General features: G+C 29.8%; 1 protein-coding gene across 1 annotated transcript; it reads left to right on the forward strand.

Moving 5' to 3' along the window:
* Positions 1–16179: 16179 nt before the first annotated feature.
* LOC114717108 (GATA transcription factor 18-like) lies at positions 16180–21467 on the forward strand. The gene is made up of 3 exons (XM_028902224.1): positions 16180–16410; positions 20542–20853; positions 21399–21467. Exons 1-3 carry the CDS (start codon positions 16180–16182, stop codon positions 21465–21467), a joined length of 612 nt encoding a protein of 203 aa, XP_028758057.1.
* Positions 21468–22194: the final 727 nt, after the last annotated feature.

Below are 22194 nucleotides of genomic sequence, written 5' to 3' on the forward strand. Positions count from 1 at the left end.
TAATCATATATATTAACTAGAATTATTATTTGATAAAACCTTTAATATATGCAATTATTACAAAGATGACTACTTTAAAAAAGATAGATAAATATGAAAGATAAAATTGATTGAGTCTTATATTTAAGATCAAATTAAATATCAAACCAACTCTTATAGTAAGCACAAGAGATAGTAAATAAAAAACAAAACAAGAGGAGACAAGAAACTCATAATCAATATCAATTCTTAGTGTAAAATTTTAATTAGTTTGGATAGATTAAAGAAAATAATTAAATTAGTTATTTGTTAAAAATATGTATTAATTTTCCTAAAATATCATCTTAAATTATTTAGATTGAAATTACACTTTAATACAAACTCTCTTGACATAATTAATGGAGTGAGTTTGGATAAACAACGGGAACAAAATATATTAGAGTATTATATTTAGTATCAATTTTAATCTCCTATTAACTTTTATACTAAAAAACGGATGTAGTATTAAAAATTTGATAAGTCACATGTAATCAAAATACATCAAAATGGTGTATATGAAAAAACAGCACATCAAAAGGAGAAAACTTTTTTGAATTAAAATTGGATGAAATTACTTAGAACAAAACATCAGCTACATCTGGTCTCCCTCATCACTTTCCTCTTCTGGATACAGAGATTAAGTGCCTTAGGCCTATTAGGTCTTGTCAGCTAATTAGATGCTTCCATCCGAATTATTTTTATACATCAACCCCAAAAATCCTGCTAAACTACACCACTACAAATTAAGACAGGATTTGGATGTGCCTTGGAGTCATCCTTACCACGCTACTATGATACAAAAGACTTTGTTACGGCTTAGGGAGAGGAAATTCAATAAAATTCTTTTCAATATAATTTTTTTTAAAATATCTCATCAACATAACAAAATATTATTCTTACCTCGTATTCCGTAAATTACAATTGACGTTTAAAATCCTATTTGGAATAGTATTTAAAATCACTTATAAACACATTTTACATAAGTTAAGACAAAGCTCCTCTCACATATTTATCTTATATTTTGTAAAACACATTTTACATGAGTCGAAACAAAACTCCTTCATATATTTATCTTATATTTTGTAAATGACTATTGAAATGTTTTTTATAAGTTATTCCAAACGGGCTCTAAAGAAACTTATGACTAGATTAAAACTCAATTGTTTGTGCAAAAAATGCTTTTCGAACAAATTAAAAACAGTTTTTTGGCAAAAAAAAAAACAAATTAAAAACAGCATTTTAGATTTCACCTAGAATCAGTCTAGATTAAGATGGTTTAGAAAATCTAACACTTTCTTTCTAGATTGCACGTAAAATCTGTTCAAAAAAATATTTTCTAAATCAATTCTCAAAGTGATGCTTTTTAGAGCGCTTACAGGAAGTACTTATAGATTGCTAGTAGGATTTGAACTCACAATTTTATGGATTATGAAGCGACGCCTTACCAACTAAACTAACTCTTATTAGTGGAAGTAGTCATACATGTTTTGCCACACACAAAGGCCCATACTTTCATAGCCTCAAGACTCGTCCAAACAACATTTTATTAAAAAAAAAATTGGGGTTTCAAATAACATTTTGGACTCTAGAGATGAGATTGCACCACCTTCTACTTCAAGGTTGATCAATACGATTAAAAAAATTTATAGGTAAATTTACACATTAACTCATACTTTATTTATATAAATGATAGGGCTAAGACATAATGGTTTGTGATTAGGTTGGCAAAAAAAAAAAAAAAGGTTTGTGATTAGAATGGAACCTATTCATTTCTTTTTATTTGACACAATGGTTTAATTTAGTCATTTTCTTTTTACTTCATAAGAATGAAATTCTATTCAATGTTCTTTAACCCTTCCCCATGATAATTATATTAGGTGCATGTGAGGTGTTGAAAGAGGACGAATCTATTGTCATGAATTAAAGTTGGAGACTCGTTCAATGTAAAACGGACATATGTTGTATTCAGCAATTATTTTTAGTGTAAGTAAAATATTAAATATTAATATTAAAAAGCAAAAATTGGATATCAACAAATAAGGTTTAAGATGTAAATTTACCCTTAGAGTATTCTTTTTAAGTGTCCTGGTCACCTAAAGTTGAAGGTAGTGCAATACTTCATTCGGTTGTAGATATAAGTCATTTTTAATTCATGTAATTTTTAACATTATCCTTTTCAGTTGTACTAAACTCAACATCATATACTCCTTTTATTCCTTTTTATAAGTTACAGTTTTTTTAATAGATATAGTCCTTTTTATAATTATACTTCAGAGATATTTGAAATTTTAATGTAACTTTTTTTTTCCACTTTCAGTCCTAATTGATCATATGGCTTTGCATTAATCGTAACAAAATTTTCACTTATTCTTGCCTATGCATCTTCTCTACTAATAAGGGTATATATGTAAAAAAAGAATTGGGAAAATTCATCTTTTGGTCCCTTACTTTTAACACAGTTACAACTTGCTCCCTCAATCATAACTTGGTATGACTCAATTCCTCAACTTTTAACTTGGTTGAAACTCAGTCCTTGATTTTTTTCCTATTTAATAAATTAATCCATGTGGTATACAACTCATCTTGAGTCATCACCCAATCACTCTGCATGCACTAACATGGCTTCCAAGTAAACTTCATATTCATTACCCATGACCTCCCCTGTAGGGGTGGAAACAGGTCGGGCAGGCCAAGTCGGGCTTTGTCCTTAACAGGCCAAGCTTATTTTACAATAAGCTGGCTTGAGCCTGGCCTGTGGCCTGTTATAGGTTCCTTTTTTTAGCCAGAGTCTAGTTTGCATAAAAGCCTAGCCTGGTCTAAGCCTGTTAAAAAAACTTGTAATTTTAAAATTTTCAAATTGCACAATAAAAAATAGATATACTAATAAAAAAATGTAAAATATACATACTACATAATAATAATTTTTTTATTATCATGTTTTATTTAAATTTTAACGCCATAAGTAATATTTTAAATCTTAATTACGATTAATATTATTAGTCACAAGTAATATTTTAAATCTTAGTTACGGTTAATATTATTAAAAACAAGTTGTAATTATATATTACAATTTAAAATAAAAATAGATATAAGTACAAAATAAAAATAAAAATTAAGATAAATAAATAAGCTTAACAGGCTTTTCAAAAAGCCTAGACTTGGTTTCTTAAGCTAAACAGACTATTAAAAAGCCTGAGCTTTTTTCTGTTTTGAAACAGGCCAGGTTAGGCCTGACAGGCTGCTTGGCCTGTTTCTACGTGTGCTCCCCGTTTCCTCCTCTTCATTTTCCTTCTTCTCGGAATCATGCGTAAGGCGAAGGTATTTCTTAAATACTTACAATATATAATACATGCAGTAAAAAATTACACACCCACGCACGCAAATGAATCAAAATCAAAGTTGGGAAGGAGCTGCAGTTGAATTTATGCAGCAGATCCGGTGGGTTTAACATGACATAGAGAAAGATTTACAATGAGATATTATTATTCTCCACAAAATCCCCGTATCCCACCAAGAATTGACAGAACAAGGATGAAAATTGGGGGAAAGTGAAGCTGGAGCTCATGAAAACAAAGAACCAGAGGAACATACTTAACTGTAGAAATGCCATTGTAGCTTTTTATTGGTGAGGATCGAAGGGCGGAAAATCTGTTCCCTCCATTCATGTACAACACGCCCCCTGACTTTGACTGATTTGCGTGGGTGGGTGTATAATTTTTCGCTGCATATACACTGTAAGTAATAACTTCGCCTTACGCATGATTCTAAGAAGAAGAAGGAAACAGGGGAGTGCCGCGGGTGATGAATATGGAGCTCACTTGGAAGCCATGTCGGCATATACATAGGGTGATTGGGTGATGACTCAAGGTGAGTTGTACATCACATAGATTAATTTATTAAATAGGAAAAAATTTAGAGATTGAGCTTTAACTTAGTTAAAAGTTGAGAAGTTAAGTCGTATCAAGTCAAAGTTGAGAGATCGAGTTGCAATTGAATTAAAAGTTGAGAGAATAAAAGATTAATTTTCTCAAAAAAAAATTTCTTACATACTGATTAACTTTAACTAATTTTAAACACTTCTTAATTTACATAATTTAGTGATTTGTAACTTATAAAAAGGATTGAAAGGAGTATTAATTTTTACTCTCTCTCACTTTACTTAATAAGTACTACCTCCGATCTTTAATATAAGTGATTATTTGACTTTTATTTTGATCTTAAATATAAAATCTTAATACACCTTGTCTCTTGTATTTATCCATTTTTTTCTAATATGGTCCTTGTAATAATAATAATTCTAGTCAATATACTTTATTAGTAAGGATATTTTAGAAAAGATAACACCCATTTATTATAAATAACTAACTTAACTAATTTTTTTAATCTACTCAAATTAGTCAAATAACGTTTATATTAAGGACCAGAGTTAATAGTAGAGACATATGTGAAAAAAAGTACTTCATCTAATTCTTTTTATAAAATCTTTTTAACTAAATTATGTGATTAAAAAAATAGTTAAAATTAGTTAAAAGTAATAAATACTCCTCCGGTCCTTATTATAAGACCCAATTTGACTTTTTATTTGGTCCTAATTATAAGACCCAATCCATTTTCTCTCTTATATTTATACATTTTTTTCCAAGATAATCCTTCTAATAATGATAGTTTTAGCCAATATACTTAATTAGCAAGGATATTTTAGGAATAACAACACTTATTTATTATAAATAACCAACTTAACTTACTTCCTTAATCTCCTCAAATAAGTCAATTGGGTCTTATAATTAGGACCGGAGGAGTATGTAAAAATTAAACTTTTTTTCTAAGTACATTCTTATTTAATAAGGAAGCAAATAAGAGAGAGAAATAATAATAATGAGATAAAAGATGAGGGAGAGCATAATATAAGAAAAAAGATGAGAAAATAAAATAAAAAATTAATTATAACCAAAATTAATAAAAACGTATTTAATATTTAGACACTTCGTGATAGAGTTTTGTGAAAAGGATCAAACCAATTCAAGTTTTAAAATCTTTTTAAAAAAAACCAAAGAGAGTATTTGATCCTCATCAAATCTATGAAATGCCTTATAAATAGAGATCAGCGCAACCAAACTAAAGGGGTGTTTGGACTTTGGATAAACTCAAACTATGGTTTCGAAAATAGTTTTCGGAGAATAGCTTTTTGGGAGAATAGATTCTGTGAATAGATTTTGGAAGAATAGATTTTGAAAAAAAGTGATTTTGATAAAGTAAGAATATTTGGATAATTGTTATCAGAATCTTTTTTTTCATATGCAAATTACTCAAAAGGATATAAGCTAATATGATAATTAGATAAATGATAGATTTTAATTTATATTGTTTGAAATAATAATTTGTAAATAATAAATTATATATGAAAAAATATAATTAATATTATCTCCGATCATTAGTATAAGAGCTAATTGGGTATTCCATTTGATTTTGAATATAAGATATCAATCTATCTTGTCTCATACATTTATCCATTTTTTTCAAAGTAGTCCTCATGTTAGTTTGCACATTTTAAATGTTACATCAAATAATAATCCTAATGCACATGGTTAATAGGTGTTTTAGAGAATGCAACACATATTTATTATAAATAAATAATTTAACTAATTTTCTTAATATTTACAAATTAGTTTTCTAACTTTTACATTAAGGATCAAAGGTAGTAATTGATATGTGTATATATATTTATATCTCAAACCATGATTTTATACCTTCAAAAGCAAAAAAAAAAAATCACTTTATGAAAAACCATGGTTTCATATCCAAAACCATGGTTTCCAAATGAAAAGTGATTTTGGAAAAAAATTATAGTGTTTGGTTACTTTTATACAAACCATAGTTTCAAATTGAAAAGTGATTTTGAAAGAAATATATAGTGTTTGGATGTATTTTCTTCAAACCATGGTTTTCTCTTCAAAACCATGGTTTGAAGAAAAACCCAAACACACTAAGGGCTTGTTTGGCAAGCACCCAAAATCATGGTTTTGGGACCCAAACCATGGTTTGGGAAAAATATCGGCCAAACAGTCCCTGAAAACATGAAACCATGGTTTGGGGGTAAACCATGGTTTTGAACCCCCAAACCATGGTTTTATCAGAAGCAGATCAAAGTTGCTTCTTGGCTCCAATTATTGGAAGCTTACGATGGGCCCATCACAGATGACCAAATAGCCCTGACTCAAATAATTGTTCTTCCTTTCCTCCTTTGCTCAAATAATTGCACAACAAAATAATTCATCTTCTCCAAAAATATTTTTACTCTTATATTTTATGAATATATATATACATGTGGTGACAATTAATTAATTAATTATATTAAACATCGGAGGTAGTATGTTAATACAAAAACTAATTGTGAAAAAATGTTATGGGATTTCATGTTTAAAATCTTTAAAGAAAATTAATATTTTTCTGTTAGCAAAAAAAATTCATTTTTCTATAAACATATTTAATATTATGTTTTATAAATATATATACAAATATTAATTATGTATTAATTATATTATCTTATATATTATTAATTATGTTAGTAAAAATTATTTCATTAACAATTTTATTTCTTCAAATCAAAATATATCATAAAATCTATCTCTTATATAATTATCATATTAACTTATACACTTTTTGGTAATTTCTACATGTAAAAAGTGCTTCTGATAATAACTATCCAAATACTTTCACTTCTCAGAATCACTTCTTCACAAAATCTATTCTTCCCAAAATTTATTTTCCAAAAGCTATTCTCCAAACCACGGTTTAGTTTTATCCAAACACCCCCTAATTCCATCTGGTTTACTTTTGGGATTTTTGTAACACCTCATGTTTATACCAATTAAATTTCTTTGCGGAAGCATTTGGAATCATTTTTGAAGGCTACAATTGATGAAAAATCAAGTTTGAAAATTTTCATTTACGGGTTACTATTCATTGTCATCTTAAAATGTGACAAACTTCGAAAATTCATAACTAATTGTAGAAAAATTGAAATTGAGTGATTCCAAGTTCTACAGAAAGCTCTTTGGATAAAATTTTGAGAAAAAATAGTTTCTGAACTGATTGCCTTGAAATTTGAGCTCAATTTCCTTTGAAAAAGTTACTGTTCATTTGGCCATTTTCGGATTTTACTGTATTTTTGCCTAACTTTGGAAAGGCATAACTTTCTGCTCGGTTATCGGAATCGGGCAAACTACTCCTCATTTTAAAGAGAAACATCAGATATCTTCGGTTGCCAAATCTTATGACCTAACTCACTCGTTTGATAAGTCAAACTAGAGCTACAAACTCACTGCTCCAGGACTTACGTTTTATCCCTTAACATCTTTTTAATTCTTTTTATTTCTTTGGCATACATAACATGGCCTTACTCTTTCCCATTCATGCTCATACACTTTCATTCATGCCATAAATATTATAATTAAATACATGGTATCATTGGCATCCATAACATAGTTCACAAAATAGTAGAATTATACATTTATCAACAGTCTCATCCATTAACAAGAATAATTCTCCGCTTACTTCTCCTTGCTTCTCATGCCATTATTGCCCATCATTGATTGACCTAAATGGTTGGTTAGGGAGGGGTGAGATTCGGGGGAATCTCAGTAGCAAACACTACCCATAAGCATGCAAGACATAATGCACATGTATGACATGTTATAACATTAATACATGAATGCCATGGAAAGTAAGCTAAAGCGTTTCATGTTTCCATAACATATTGCCAAGGCAAAACATAACATAAACTTGCAAACATAACTTTGCAAATATTTCATCATATCTTAGTCACATCATGGCAACACAATCACATCATGCAAGCATACATATCAAGCACACAGTATAGGTAAGTTCACTACCTTGTAACATGGCTTTCCCCTTGCTTTTCCTTTGATTCCCTTATCTTTCCAACCATGTGGACATTTGGTCAACATCACCAAACATCCTCTTCGATGTTCCAAAGGTCCTAAACATAGTCACATTGATCATACAATCCATTAGGACCACTAGATTACATAAAATTCAAGACTAGCTTTCTTGAACCTCAACCCTTTCTCTTAGTCTTAGGGTTTTCTTTCCAACTTTTCTAACATAAATCTTATCATTTCCCATCCTTAAGATCCATTTCTTGTCAATGAGGACCACTTTAGATGGCCGTAGATTCAAGAATACCAAATCTGGAAATTTTGCTTCGCGGGTACTGTTCACGCAGAATTTCCAGAATTTTTGCTCAACTTTGAAAATTCATAATTAATTCTAGAAAAATCCAAATTGAGTGCTTCCAAGTCTCACTGAAATCTCCTTAAGTTAAATTTAAGGGAAAAATAGTTTCAGGAACCAATTCTACGCCAAACAGTACCGGAACTGTACGGAACGCAAAACTCTTCCAAAAGTTCAACACTGTTTCCAGATTTCAAACCCTAACTTTGAAAAATCACCATAAATCGTACACATATCCAAATGAAGTGTTCTACCCATGGATTTAAAGCTCACAGAGTGTACTTTAAGCATGCAAAATTTTGGAATCAGATACGCACAGTAACTAATCCGAAATAGGCATAAAATCAGGTGCTATAACCATCACATACCTTGTTTTAGAGCTTGATCTGGCTTGGAACCACTTGGCCTTTCTTTCTCCCTCTTCTTTCTCTCTCTAGAAACCATTTTTCAAGAGCTTCCCCATGGATTCCTTATGCTTGGACGAAATGGTAGGGAGGGGAGGGGGTATTTATAGAAAAGCAGACTGAATCTGGACCGTTGATCTTAAAAATACATGGCTCGATCTGGACCGTCCATTTTCTCTTTTGATCTTACGGTGACAAGTGTCCTATGACATCATGCTTACCTCATCATGATGACATCATGCTTACATCATCAAGCCACATGTCTTTAATCCAACCGTACATGTGTCTTGCATCCGACCGTACATGTGTCTTCCATCTAGCCGTACACGTAATATTTTCTTTTTCTCATCTAACCGTACACTTGTCACTTTCATGTCCTTTCATCATTTATGGCATTAAAATAGGGAGAAAATAAATGGAAAATTCGTGCAAAAATATTTTCTTAATTATTTCTCCACCTATCAAGCCAATCTTGCACCGTAACGGATATTTTTCGGGTCCTGACTTACCCTCTACCACCGGGACAACTTCTTCTTAAAATTTTGGCCAATAAAAGGTACATATATGGCGCCATCTCAGAGGAGCATAGATGAAAATAATTAGCTCTACTGACGGGCTACTTAACCTTAGTAAGTCATGCAATAGAGATTTCACTATAACGGGTAGACAAAAGACTGTCTAAAACATTCCCATACTGCGTTCTGATTTTTATGCTGTCCATAAATATCTTCTGGTGACTCAGCATGATGACTCGTAGGTGTCATGATTACGCTTGATGACTCAGCACGCTGACTCGTCGGTGTCATGATTACGCTTAATGACTCAGCACGCTGACTCAGCATCGTCATGATGGCTCTTAGATATTTTCTTTGGTTTTGTCTCCTATTTAGGGGATAAAATTATTTAATATTTGACTGGAGTATTTTATTCAATCCAGAGCTCTAAAAATTCATCCAAAAATATCATAAAATTCCTCATATTCTATAGAAAATCTGTGAATTTTCTCAGGTCATAACTCAACATGTAGCCCCACTTAAAAATCATTCTTTAAAATGCCCTTTTTCGGCACAACTGGCTTTTAAGTATTCTTAAAGCCATTTTGCTGGTTTTCTGGGGATGAGACTAATTTTATAATTTTCTATAGTCTCTTAGATCATACATCCCCATTTTACCATAATTTTCTGAGGTTTCCTTATGACCCAAACAATTAAATCTACCTCTACATCTCAAATTGAGCCATAAACTTATAAATTCCTTTTAAGTTACCTCAGGGGTATTTTCGTCATCTCTCTTCACAAAAGAGTCTTAGAATATTATTTCTCATTTTCTGGGATTTTCTTAGAATTTTCTAAGTACTTTCCATTTTTACCCTTGATGGCCGTAACTTTTTGAATTTACGGTTTACCACTGCTTAGGCTCAACTTCATAAAACCATCTCTTTGAGGCTTTTAACTTAACCTTTGGTCTGTATCTAGCCTCTTTTCTCTTTCTGGGCCTTTGAGACTTTACTGGAGCCTTTAACTTTGATCACCCTTTAGCCCCTTAAAACTTTCACTTTGCAGTTTAGTCCCTGAAACTGCTTTAACTTCCTTTCTCATCTTTAGGACCTCTACTAAAAAAGGGTCTGATAACTTATCTCATTCAGACTATTTCTGATACTTATAGGCCTAAAAATCGAGATGTTATAATTTTGGATTTGTTTGTTTTTTTTTTTTTTGGGATTTGGTTTTTTAAGTTTTACCAACAATTGAATGAACTAAAAAATCGAATGCCCATTCTCTCTTTTATACCCTATGCTAACTATAATCATAGGGGGGACCATTCACGCATTCAAACACAACACGAACGCACACTTTTCCTTAACCACATAGGGATTTGGTCCCCCAACCTCCTCAACAAGAAAGATGGAGTGATGTCATTAGAGTCAAAACTCGTTGGCAAATGTTCACTCGAAAATCCTTATGAATTAGAGTAATGTCATCCCCTGCATTTAAAGCCAAATTTGAAATTAAACGCACCCACGACTTAACAGTAGTAATAATTATTGATGGTCACAGGGATTTGTCAGATGGTTCGTAAGAGGGAAACAAATATGAATGAATCTCCATAATTAGATACGTAAAATTTGAGTCCTGTGTCTGTGTCACTGTACAAATAACGTCTTCCTTGGACTTTGAGCTTTTTTCAAAAAATATTTTTCTAACATTATATTTCTTCTCATTTAACCACCACATCAAAATTTAAACCGAAGAACCTTGCTTTTATCGTGAGTATTATTATTGCATAATTCGAAGGAAATCAAAGTTAAGGCCATTTTATATGCTATTTACTTCAAACAAAAGATTTGAAATTGCTTTTCTTTTCCCCTAATAAAATGAAAAATGCAGGAAGAATATCTCTTAGAAGCATCTAAAAAATATAAAAAATTTTAAAAAGTTATATTTAAATCTCTATTTAGGATAATTTATATTCGTAAGATTTTTCTTGCGTCAAATATGAACTCAATAATCAGCTAATGACTACATTCTATATCAACTCGCAAACATTTAAAATGCTATTAAATATTTTCTTTCTTCTTCTTTTTCTTTTTTATGAAGCAAAAACTTCACATTGAATAAAGAATATTTCTATTTCAACTCTTTTTATTATTATTTATATATTAGTATTGTCTTTTTATTAAAAAAACAGTAGGAGAAACCAACTATTTAAGGGTGTGTTTGGGATAGCGGTGGCAAAAGTATTTTTTTTTCAATTTAACTTTTACAAAAGTCAAATTAAATAAAAGTCAAATAGTATAATGTGATTTATGTTTAGATTAAATTTTGTAAAAAAGTCAGCTTGAGAAGTTAAAACTTATTGGGATGATAAATATAAAAGTAAGTTTGAATGCAAAATAACTTAAAAGGACATGAATTTTATTAAATAGTACATATATAATATTAGATATATATATATATAATGTGACTATTTTAAAAGAAGTAAAGAAAATAAAATTATTAAAAGTAAAGAAATTTAATTTATTATTAAAAAGAAATTATATATATAATACGGCCATTTTAAAAGAAGTAATGAAAATAAAATTATTAAAAATAAATAAAGTTAATTTATTGTTAGAAAGAAATTATACTCTCTTTCTCAACAGTGTCTTTGGCCCTTTCTTCATAAGAACTATTGCAACCACCGCCACCTTCCTTTTTGCAAGTAGCCACACAAAAAAAAAACCAGCTTCTTTGAGTTTATTACATAAATCAGTTTTGGTGGCAGTCTGATACCCAACATGTGGGTCCAAACATCATTTTTCAACCTGTGTGTTACTTCTCTGGTTGGGATGCACGTTTGAGGGCCCAAACGTGATCATAAACATGCCCTAAGTAAGGCCGGTTCAAAACAAAAACTTCACATTAAAGAGGTGGCAACCATGTGGTGATTTGCAACAAAATTAGTGTTTGTTTGGATTAGCGGTGAACAACTACAATTTTAGATAATCATGAATTTTATAAGTGATACTGACGATAAGTGATGCTGGTTAATCGTGATTTCTGTTTGGGTATTTTTTTTACAAGTGATTTTAAGAATTGTGATTATGTTTGGTTTTCATTTACGAAAATCACTTTTGGGTTTATAATTACTAAAAAAAAATGAAGTTAATCAAGTTGTTTAAAAAGCAATCAAACTAATATATATTTTAAAAGAAGCAATATAACCATGATTATTCAATAAAAAGCAATCAAAAGGAATCAAGAAACAAGATGGTATATATTAAATGGGTATGGTCTCTCGTCGCAGTTCAAACTAATATATCTATATTTATACACACCACCAAAACAGACAATCACGATTATTCAAGAAAAAGCAAATAAAAGGAATCAAGAAACAATCACAAGTATTCAAGACGGTCATTCACAAAAAGGATGGTGAGGATTGGATGCTGTAAATTTGTAAGAATAAGATTAGTGAATTCCGAATTGCATAAAAAAAGTGAACAAATAAAAAGAAACATACCTTTTGATTGCTTGATTGATCCGAGAAGACGAGACGACGGCCTTATAAGAAAAAAATTGAAGTGGTTTAGGTTAAAAAATTGTAGGCAAGATATGTAGAGATAATATTTGAGGAGAGATTTTTGGAACAGTAAATGTTGAGATATCACTTTAGATAAAATAATAATAAATATATAAATAAGCTAAAAAATTATTAGTCATAATTATTTTCTTAATTTAATGATGCTCCTCAAATCAGAATATTACCTGAATATTTGATTGCATTGTTTCAATCATATGTCATCCGTTTAGCTTTATTTGATTTTTTTAAAAATGTCTTTTAGATAAAATTAAAAGAAAAACAGTTTCATATTATATGTTTTTTTAAAAAACAAAAAACTAAAATAATTACCATGAGAATGAGGGGCATATTGGAGAAAATTTAGTTACTGAAGATTAATCGAGATTTTTCAAACGCATAAATTACTTCTTGTTGCTTATCCTACAAGTGCGGTAGAAGGTTAAAATCACGATTTATCGGGTTTTATAAAAATTATCCAAACAATCCAAATATACTTCATAAACACTTATTTGAATATAAACGGGTTTATTTGAGATCCTACCACTTAACCAAACAGGCTTTTAACCCCAAGTCCAAATGCTATTAGCTATATAGGGTGTGTTTGGATTGACGTTGGACAAAATTGACTTCCAATCTAACTGACTTCTAGTCTAACTAACTTTTGTAATTGAAGTGAGAGTAAAAATCAATTAATGTAATGCGATTTATATTTGGATAGGTGCTTATAAAAAATCAGTTGAAAAAGTTAAAAGTTGTTTGGATGATTAAATAGAAAAGTGAGTTTAGTTATAAAACTCTATAGGAAAGCGTGAAACTGTAGTTTGAAATAAAAAAGTCATATTTTCCTCCGTTGAATCCAACTGAGGTTAAATGCCAGAAGTTGGTTAGGCTTTTAGCCCAATCCAAACAACCATTTGGTCCCAAATAAGTCATAAGTTACAGTTTCACGCTTTTTTATAGACTTTTACCGTTACAAACTGCAATCCAAACAAAGCCATAATATACCAAAATTATTAATAAGGGTCATGAAAATGATTAATATTATCATGTTGTGTCAAATTAATATTTGAATTTTTTATAAGAAAAATATTTATATTTAGTACTCCCTCCATTTCTTTTTATAAGCAACATAAGATTCTATTATGTAAATCAAAAAGTTAGTTAAAGATAACAGATGTGTAAGAATTGAAATTTTTTTATCCAAAATACCCTTATTTATGGGGAAAGAGAGGATAAGAATGAAAATAAAAAATTATTATAATAAAAATAATTATTAAAGAGAAAAAAATGTGTGATAGAGAGAGATGATAGTTCGGAAAATGAAATAATAAATATATTGAATATTAAAATAAATAATTAATAGGATAAAATAGGGAATTTGCTACAAACATTTAAAACAATTTACAAATATTACTTATATTTAGAGACAAATAGAGAATAGTAGTTATTGTTTATAAAAAGTGACAAAGTGAGAGAAAGCCATCATTCATGAATTTTCTTCATATATTAATTCTTTTATTGTTCTTGAAATTATGGAAGTATTATAAGCCATTGAAAATAGAGTAACACCGGTTACATTAGGAATCAACAAATTATACTCTCAAAAAAAAAGGAATCAACAAATTATTTTTCCTATTGATTAAGAGATATTTTAATTATATGGTTCTTTTATATATTATGCGAATCTACACAATTTATTACGTTAGGAATAAAAATGATATTTTATTACGTTATTACATTAAAAAAGTACTTATTTTAACCAAACATGTAATAAATATGCATGCATACTATTTTGAAACTAAATACCATAATTATTTTCTTGCGATTCACTATATCTTATTGAACAATAATTTGATCAATTTTTTTAATTTCTTTTAAATACTTAATTGCTTTTAAGATTTAAAATTTGTCAAACTAGCTAATAACCCTAGTTTTTAAATTATGATAAGAACGATAACACACACACGCAAATAAACATATAATATTTTTTACGCGTCGCATATTTTTTTTTTTTTTGAACTTTTGAAATGAAAAAATAGCGTAATTAAGTTATCTTTTATTGAAAAGAAGAAAAGATAAATATCTGTCTAATTAATAAAAATACTCCTTGCAGATGAACACACGATTCAAATTCCCATCTTAAAATATGAATATAATACTTGTAAAAATCTATATCTTCAAAATTAAAATAAGATAATTACATTTTATTTTTCAAAATATGTAAAATGAAAATATCTTTTTAATGGCATCTTTTTTTTTAAAAAAAAATAATAACTCCATTAATAAAATTAAAAATATATTTTTTGAAATATAGACCATCTGAATTAAAATTTGGATTCACACGTGTGCCAAAATTTTCTTTCAATTAATTATAATTATATATATTCCAAATCTGAACAATTTATTACATTTATATCCAAATGTAACGCCTATCACTCTCACACTTCATCAGAAATCAGAGTTTCTTCATTTTCACCAACTTTCAACGTAAAGTTCTCTGCCCTATCAACTTTACTCGCATCATTTCAATGTAATTTCTTTTTTTTTTAATCTTTTCATTGATTTTTCTAAATTACTTGTTTGAATCATGATTCTGATCTTCACAAAGATGACGATCGTTAGAGATCTTTGTTTTTGGCATATGGATTGGCATTTATTTATTGGTATTTCTTACTATTGAGCTTACCATAAATTTTATTTTTTTGTTGATTCATTATACCTATACATATGTGAATATTGATCGCATAATATTCTTTAATTTTTTTATTAGTCTTAAATTTTCATTTATGGTTTTTCTTCGGTTGGTCGCCTAAGTTTTGTGGTAAAAAAAAATTGATAGCTTGATTTTTTTCAGATTATCGATAGCTTGATCTATAGTTAGCACTTAACAAAAAAGAAATTTAGATATAAGTCTCGTGAATTGATCAAATATTAAAAAATGAGTCATTATTTACGTTTCACATGAATAACGCAATTTTTTTATATTCAATATTTTATATTAATCTATGTGATTTTTTGTTGACAAATTGAAAGTAATCGAAATTTTATACTTGAAATTGTATCTCTCCTTATCTTATTGAAAATATAAATAAATTGATTTGTGTTCATATTATCGACTTGATTAATTAATTAATTAATTAATCATTTTATATGTAATATTATAATTAACAGTAGCTTCAAATTTTATTTGAACTAGTTTTTCTCTTAAATTAACAATAGAAGTTAAATTAGTTATGTAGAAGAATCATTATTTGTTTTTATGAACTTAACAATATCCCTTCCTGAATAAATGTACTTAAATATGTGTTACTCAATTCTAAATATTCCCATTTTAATATATTCTTCTTATGTTGATTCTAGTTTGGCAATTCTTATTGCAAATACCCTTTTCGTATGTTCCATTTTTGTAATTGTTTCTCAGATTTGAGCTCTGACACAAAGTATGGATTTTCAAAAGTTGAAGCAATTATTAGTTGATGATGGATCATCATCTTCATCTAGCAGCAAGAAGAAGGTGGATGGTGTGAGAGGTCCAAACAAGCAGCTTGATTTGAATTTGTTGCCAGAAGATTCAGAAGAAGAACGAGATGATGGTGATGGTGATGATGAATTTTACATTGAAATATTTGGAAGTGTTGGAACCCCTCAAGCTGCTCTGAATCAAACTGACAATGTAAGTTTCTTCATCATATATAGTCACATATATTTATATAGTTTCATTTTTAATTACAATGTTCTTTACATAATAGAGAAAATAAACATGATAGTAAATTCTTGGAATTATTTAGCATAGGCTGCTTGTGATGAAATTAGGAGGGGAAGAGAAACTGGATAATTAGGGGTTGAAAAATTGTTTGGAGATCGACCATATATAGCATATAACCCCATGTGAAAAAGACTTGAGTGAGTTGAAATAATATGCTTATATACTTTTTATATCGTCTAAAGAACTTGCCCAATGTTAGAATTGCAGGGTTTTGGGACATATCTATAAATCTAATAGAGTATCTGAATTGCCCACTTGAAACTGTGTCACAATCAAGACTCGATTCACCTTACGCAACAAAAACATAGAGGGAGAGAAGAGAGCTTCCAAACAGAACAGTTTTTGAGAGAGAGGTCCACAGGTTATTGAGCACCTATCCAAAACTTACTCCCTCATGTCACTTATGTCCAGCGTCAGAATGATTGAAATTATTTTAATTAGTTAACTATTTAAACAACAAAAAACTATCTCATGCACCCGTTTATATAATAGGGCTTAGACGACCCTGATCTATCAAGGATGGAATAAGTATAACCCAACAAAAATAACCACATATATATTGATATTTTGACTTTTTACTTTTTATATTTGAAAGCATGAATTATTTGTGGCTGTTTAAACATATCTTTTTATAGCCTTTAGGAGAAATTAATTTGAATTGAGATAAGATATCATAGAAGTTGTTGAGCCTTGTTGCTATAAGATATACATTGGGTAGCAAACTATACTTCTATAGAATGCTTCATCCACTATTTTAGCTTCATCAATCATCATCCTTGTAAAGCCATTTCCTTCGGTTTAGAGGAGAATTCATAGCCTGCTTGCAATTTTCCATATGTGAAACATTTTTAGAATTTTCTTGGAGTTTTTTTATTGACAAATGAAGACTCACATTTGAATTTTGTTTGATCTTGATGATTTCAATCAAGTGGGCTATATATTAATTTGAGACCAATCATTTCTAACATGAAGTAATGAATTATTCAATGAGCTTTAAGTTGCAGCCTATGACTTAGAAGAACATCCTCATAATTGTTTTATTATAGGAACTACAAGAAGTAGTATGATTGTCTCTCAAGTCTATGAACAAGTTCAAATGTGTTGGAATATCTCAAAAGTTTGAGCAAACCATTTCAAATCCAAACCTTGCTTTGTGATTGTTGATGAAACCAACTATAAGGTTATATCTATATTGATTGTTTCGTCAATATATATCGTAGACATATTACTATGTCCATATATACTATCTTTCACAAATCGACGTAAAAAGTGCTATTTGACTGATGTGAAAAGTTTTTCCCGCAATAGCGTTAGTTCTGTCTTAATTTGATAGTCTGATTGTAGTTCAAAGATGTTTTAATAGCTTTGAATAGCTCTTCGCAGAGTTTGGTGGTAAACATATTATCTCTCTATATGAGACTATGGACTTACTTTATTAATTCAGCAACATCTTTTCTTTGAAAAAGGGTGAGAAACACCATGATACTTGCATCACTGATCGATCCAGAAATTAATAAATCATTAGGAGCTTAGAATTTAAATAAAGAGTCAAGGTGTTTAAATACTTTGAAAGTATTCACGAAAAAGCATCCAGCATCTAAAAGTTTTTCTGGCTCTTATATATCCTAAAAGTTTATTTTTGTGACAAATATACTATAGCAATTATCTATTTTTAAGTTTGACTATTAAATTATGTGGTTTGGTTCTTTTCTTTAATGTTCAAAATTAACAGTAAATGACGGTTATAGCAGAAATGTTACAAAATAAAACTTTCCATTTATATTAGAGCTAAAAAAAAAAATTTAGATGTTGTATACTCATTCGTGGATACTTTGAAATATTTAAATGTCTTAACCCTTAAATAAATAAAACTTTGGCCGGGGGCTAAAATTTATTTTAGCATTCCCCACAGAGTAACCCGTGCGTATATCTTTTGCCAAGGAAGATGCGTGTGATGTGAAACTATTTTCATTTTCATGGGTGGTAGGTGCCTAACTACATAGGTTTAAATGTCCTTAACTCATTCGCTCCATTAACACCAAAGTTGCTATTCTACTATAATTGTGCAAATAGTATATAGGTTCTCTTATGCCTATGGTAGGAAGAGGAAATCATGGGGAATTTCTTGATTAACATATTTGGCTTGGGTACTTCTTTTTCAGCCAATAATTGTTGTAAGATTTCCTTCCCTTTTTGTGCCTGTTGAATGTCAAATTCTAAAGTGACCATATTTGGATATATTCAAATTGGGAATAGCCATATAACTTTATGGATTCCCTACCCATCTTTGACATGGGTGCGGATCAATCTCTCTGGGTCCCCCCCCCCAATTGTTTGGTGGGTGTTTTTCTGTAAATGACCCTTTCTTTTTAATCATTACCTTATGCATAAAGTAATAAATATTGTTACTTTATGGATATGAAACGGTGTAATTTTGTATTTTTCATGATTTTTTTAAAATCAAAGTTACACCTAAAAATTCAAAACTGTATTTGAAAAAAATAAATTAAAACTATCATAAATTAAATTAAACTCATAATCAAAAGACTTCTCTAAATTTTCACAAAATAAGCCTTTTGGAGCTCATTTTAAGATCAAAACACTGATCAAGCCCAGAATAAGAGGACTTAAAAGGGAAACGACATGTTTTTGCCAAAATAAATGAGTTCAATTTCTCCTCAATCCACAGTTCAAACCAAATCAACCTATAACAACAAAATTAATATTCCAAGACAAACCAGAAATACCTTAAATCTAGCCTAACATTCACAGGGCCTGAAAATGGCCACTTGGAATCCATAATTCACATAACAAACCCTTCTCATTCATCAACATAAATCAACCCAATTAAGCCTCAAACAAGTTTAACACACAGTCTCTAATGCCTCAAATTTACCAACATAAGTCCCTTATCACCATTCATAGGCATCATATATAACCATTACCTCAAGTTTTCCCACATCCCACGTTATGAGGGGAAAAAAACAACTCTATCCATATCAAAGGACAATATGAGCTATAAGTCAACAAAATTAATTGAAAAATCAATATGTTAGTCACCAATTAAATTAAATCACCAAAGCACAGTGAAGAATGGTGTGCTTGCATTTGATACAAACAAAAGGAAGCCTCTACCATCATCCTGATTATCATAAGTATATACTACTACTTCTGGTCCTTAATATAAAAACTAATAAGAGATTGAATTTGACCTAAATATGAGATCTCAGTCTATTTTGTTTCTCAAATTTATAATATTTTTTTAAAATATCCTTATTAATTGTAAGGATTCCCACAAGGGATAGTACCAATGTACAAGATCAAAGAGAGTAGTTTAAGGAGGTCAACGCATTTTTGTTAGAATTAATTAATCTAACTAATTTTTTTAATATTTCAAATTAGTTACTTAGTTTTTATATTAAGGACATGAGGTAATATATAACAAGCCATTATTCATACACCAAGTACATCTTATAACAAAATACAATCAAGTATATTTTCCACCAAAATTACCAAAGACTAAAATAATAGCTCTCTTCTTTCAAGATAAGGGAGAATGATTTCCTTTGGTCCCATTACCAGCCCTAGAGCCTTTACTTAAAATATGATAGAACTTAAAGTGACATTGCAATGGTCTTAATAACCAACGGTTAAAACTTGAAGTGACTTTTCACACGCATGCAAAACATGTATATATGTCTATGTGACAGTATGCAAAACAATGTATAGTATGATTTTCATGTATATACGTACTTTCAATTCAAAACCATAAATATGTAAACATAATTCAGTACTATAGTAGTACATGTCTGTATACTGCAAGAGCTAGACTCAACTAATAAGCCCTGTTACTCCAAGACCATAGCTGGCATGAGAGGTACAAATACTAGATGTCCACTTAATTAATGACATTTATATGATAGTCAATACATACATAAAAACATACGCGATATCAATTAGTGAAACTCTATATTATCAAGCCTCTCTCTCATACACTCATTTTAGTTTAACAAAAATCATATTTTGTGAATGGAGCAGGAAGTGGATGCAAATTCAAATTCAAATGGATTTGTTCTTCCTCCATTTCCTGCTTCTGGGGACAACAATGATGCTTCCATGTTCAACAACACCACAGCTTCGTCAACAACAAAAATGGTTACACCGTCCCATCCTTTTGATGACAAGAGGAGAGCTCACCATAATGACGGTTCTTCGACCAGTTCTGGCACCCCGAGGAGCTTACGCCCTCGCCGGGCACCGGAGGCAAACTGTGATCGGCGAATTTGTACAAATTACAATTGCCGGACAAGAAACACTCCCATGTGGCGTAGGGGGCCCCTAGGTCCAAAGGTAAACAAACTTAAGCATGATCATATACCTATACTTGTTTAATATAATATGATGGCTTTTTGTTATTCTTTTGGAGATATAATTTGTGTTTTCAAATGATTCTTTCCTACTGATTTTTCAAGCAATCTATCCATACACAAGGGTAGCCAACCGTTATATTAGAATCTCACTGTTTAAGATTGATGCTTTTGTAATATATATACAATAAAACACATATATTCATTCAATGAAACTATAAAAATTTAGCTATCAGAGTCTGAAATAGCGTAAATAGTTGGATTAATTTTAGTATAATTTTTTAGATTAATTTGGAGCCAATAACATCAAAAACATTGTTTAAGCAGCCGAATTCATTCTCATCTAATTACTGGCTTTTTGTATGGAGAGAAATCCAGTTTAAACGAATGGAAAATGTGGCCGACACATTATGTTATACCAATTGATTATTTTGATGCGTTTACAAGATTTTTTTTTCCAATTACTAAACATTCTTAATTGATTCTATAATTTTTATACTTTTATATTTTACATTTTTTTCAATACAGACCCTATGCAATGCCTGCGGTATTCAGTACAAGAAGCAAGTTTCAAGCAGAGGAAGCGATCTGTTGTGATGCTTCAAAGGATTCATCCATATGTGATGCCTTTGTATTTAGTTCTTGCTCATCCCTATCTATCTATGTTTGAATTATTTGACCAAAATAATACTTTAAAAATCCATGGGTTGTTATCATGTATTTTCTATTACCTCAGAAGCATAGCTAACATAAATTAAATTTTAACTGTGTCTGAACTATATATAAACTTCTTGATTTTTATTGAAATCTATGGAAATTTCTATTATTTTAAATATATATGTGTATATATATAGGATATGATTGATGATTTTGAATATTTGCTTTGCATGATTGTGAATATGTTCCCAAATGTCACCATGTTTTTAGGAATCAAATCCTTCTCTTTTGATGAGAGTGTCTGATCCTTTAACTATTGAACCCACGATATGATGGGTCAAGAGCCACTTTATCAACAGATGTTATATAAAGGGATAATTTAGAAAATAAACCAAAAGGAAAATTATGCCTTTGTTTAAGAAACATTTTTAAATAAACCTCATCCATAATTAAGACTCATTTATAGCAAATATATATGTTCCTTTATGATGGTCCATTAAAAAATAGCAGCACGATCGTCATCATAAATTTAGTTACTTTTTTTTTTTTTAATCACAGTAAGCAAATTTCTAAAATAGAAAATGGCTAACGTCTTGTTGATAATTAATAAGATTGTTAGAGATAACGCCATTCTAACCACAAAATCAATTTTAGGTTTTGATCCTTA

Source organism: Neltuma alba, unplaced genomic scaffold (assembly GCF_004799145.2).
Source record: "Neltuma alba isolate B1F8T4 unplaced genomic scaffold, ASM479914v2 tig00000304_pilon, whole genome shotgun sequence".
Lineage (NCBI taxonomy): Eukaryota > Viridiplantae > Streptophyta > Magnoliopsida > Fabales > Fabaceae > Neltuma > Neltuma alba.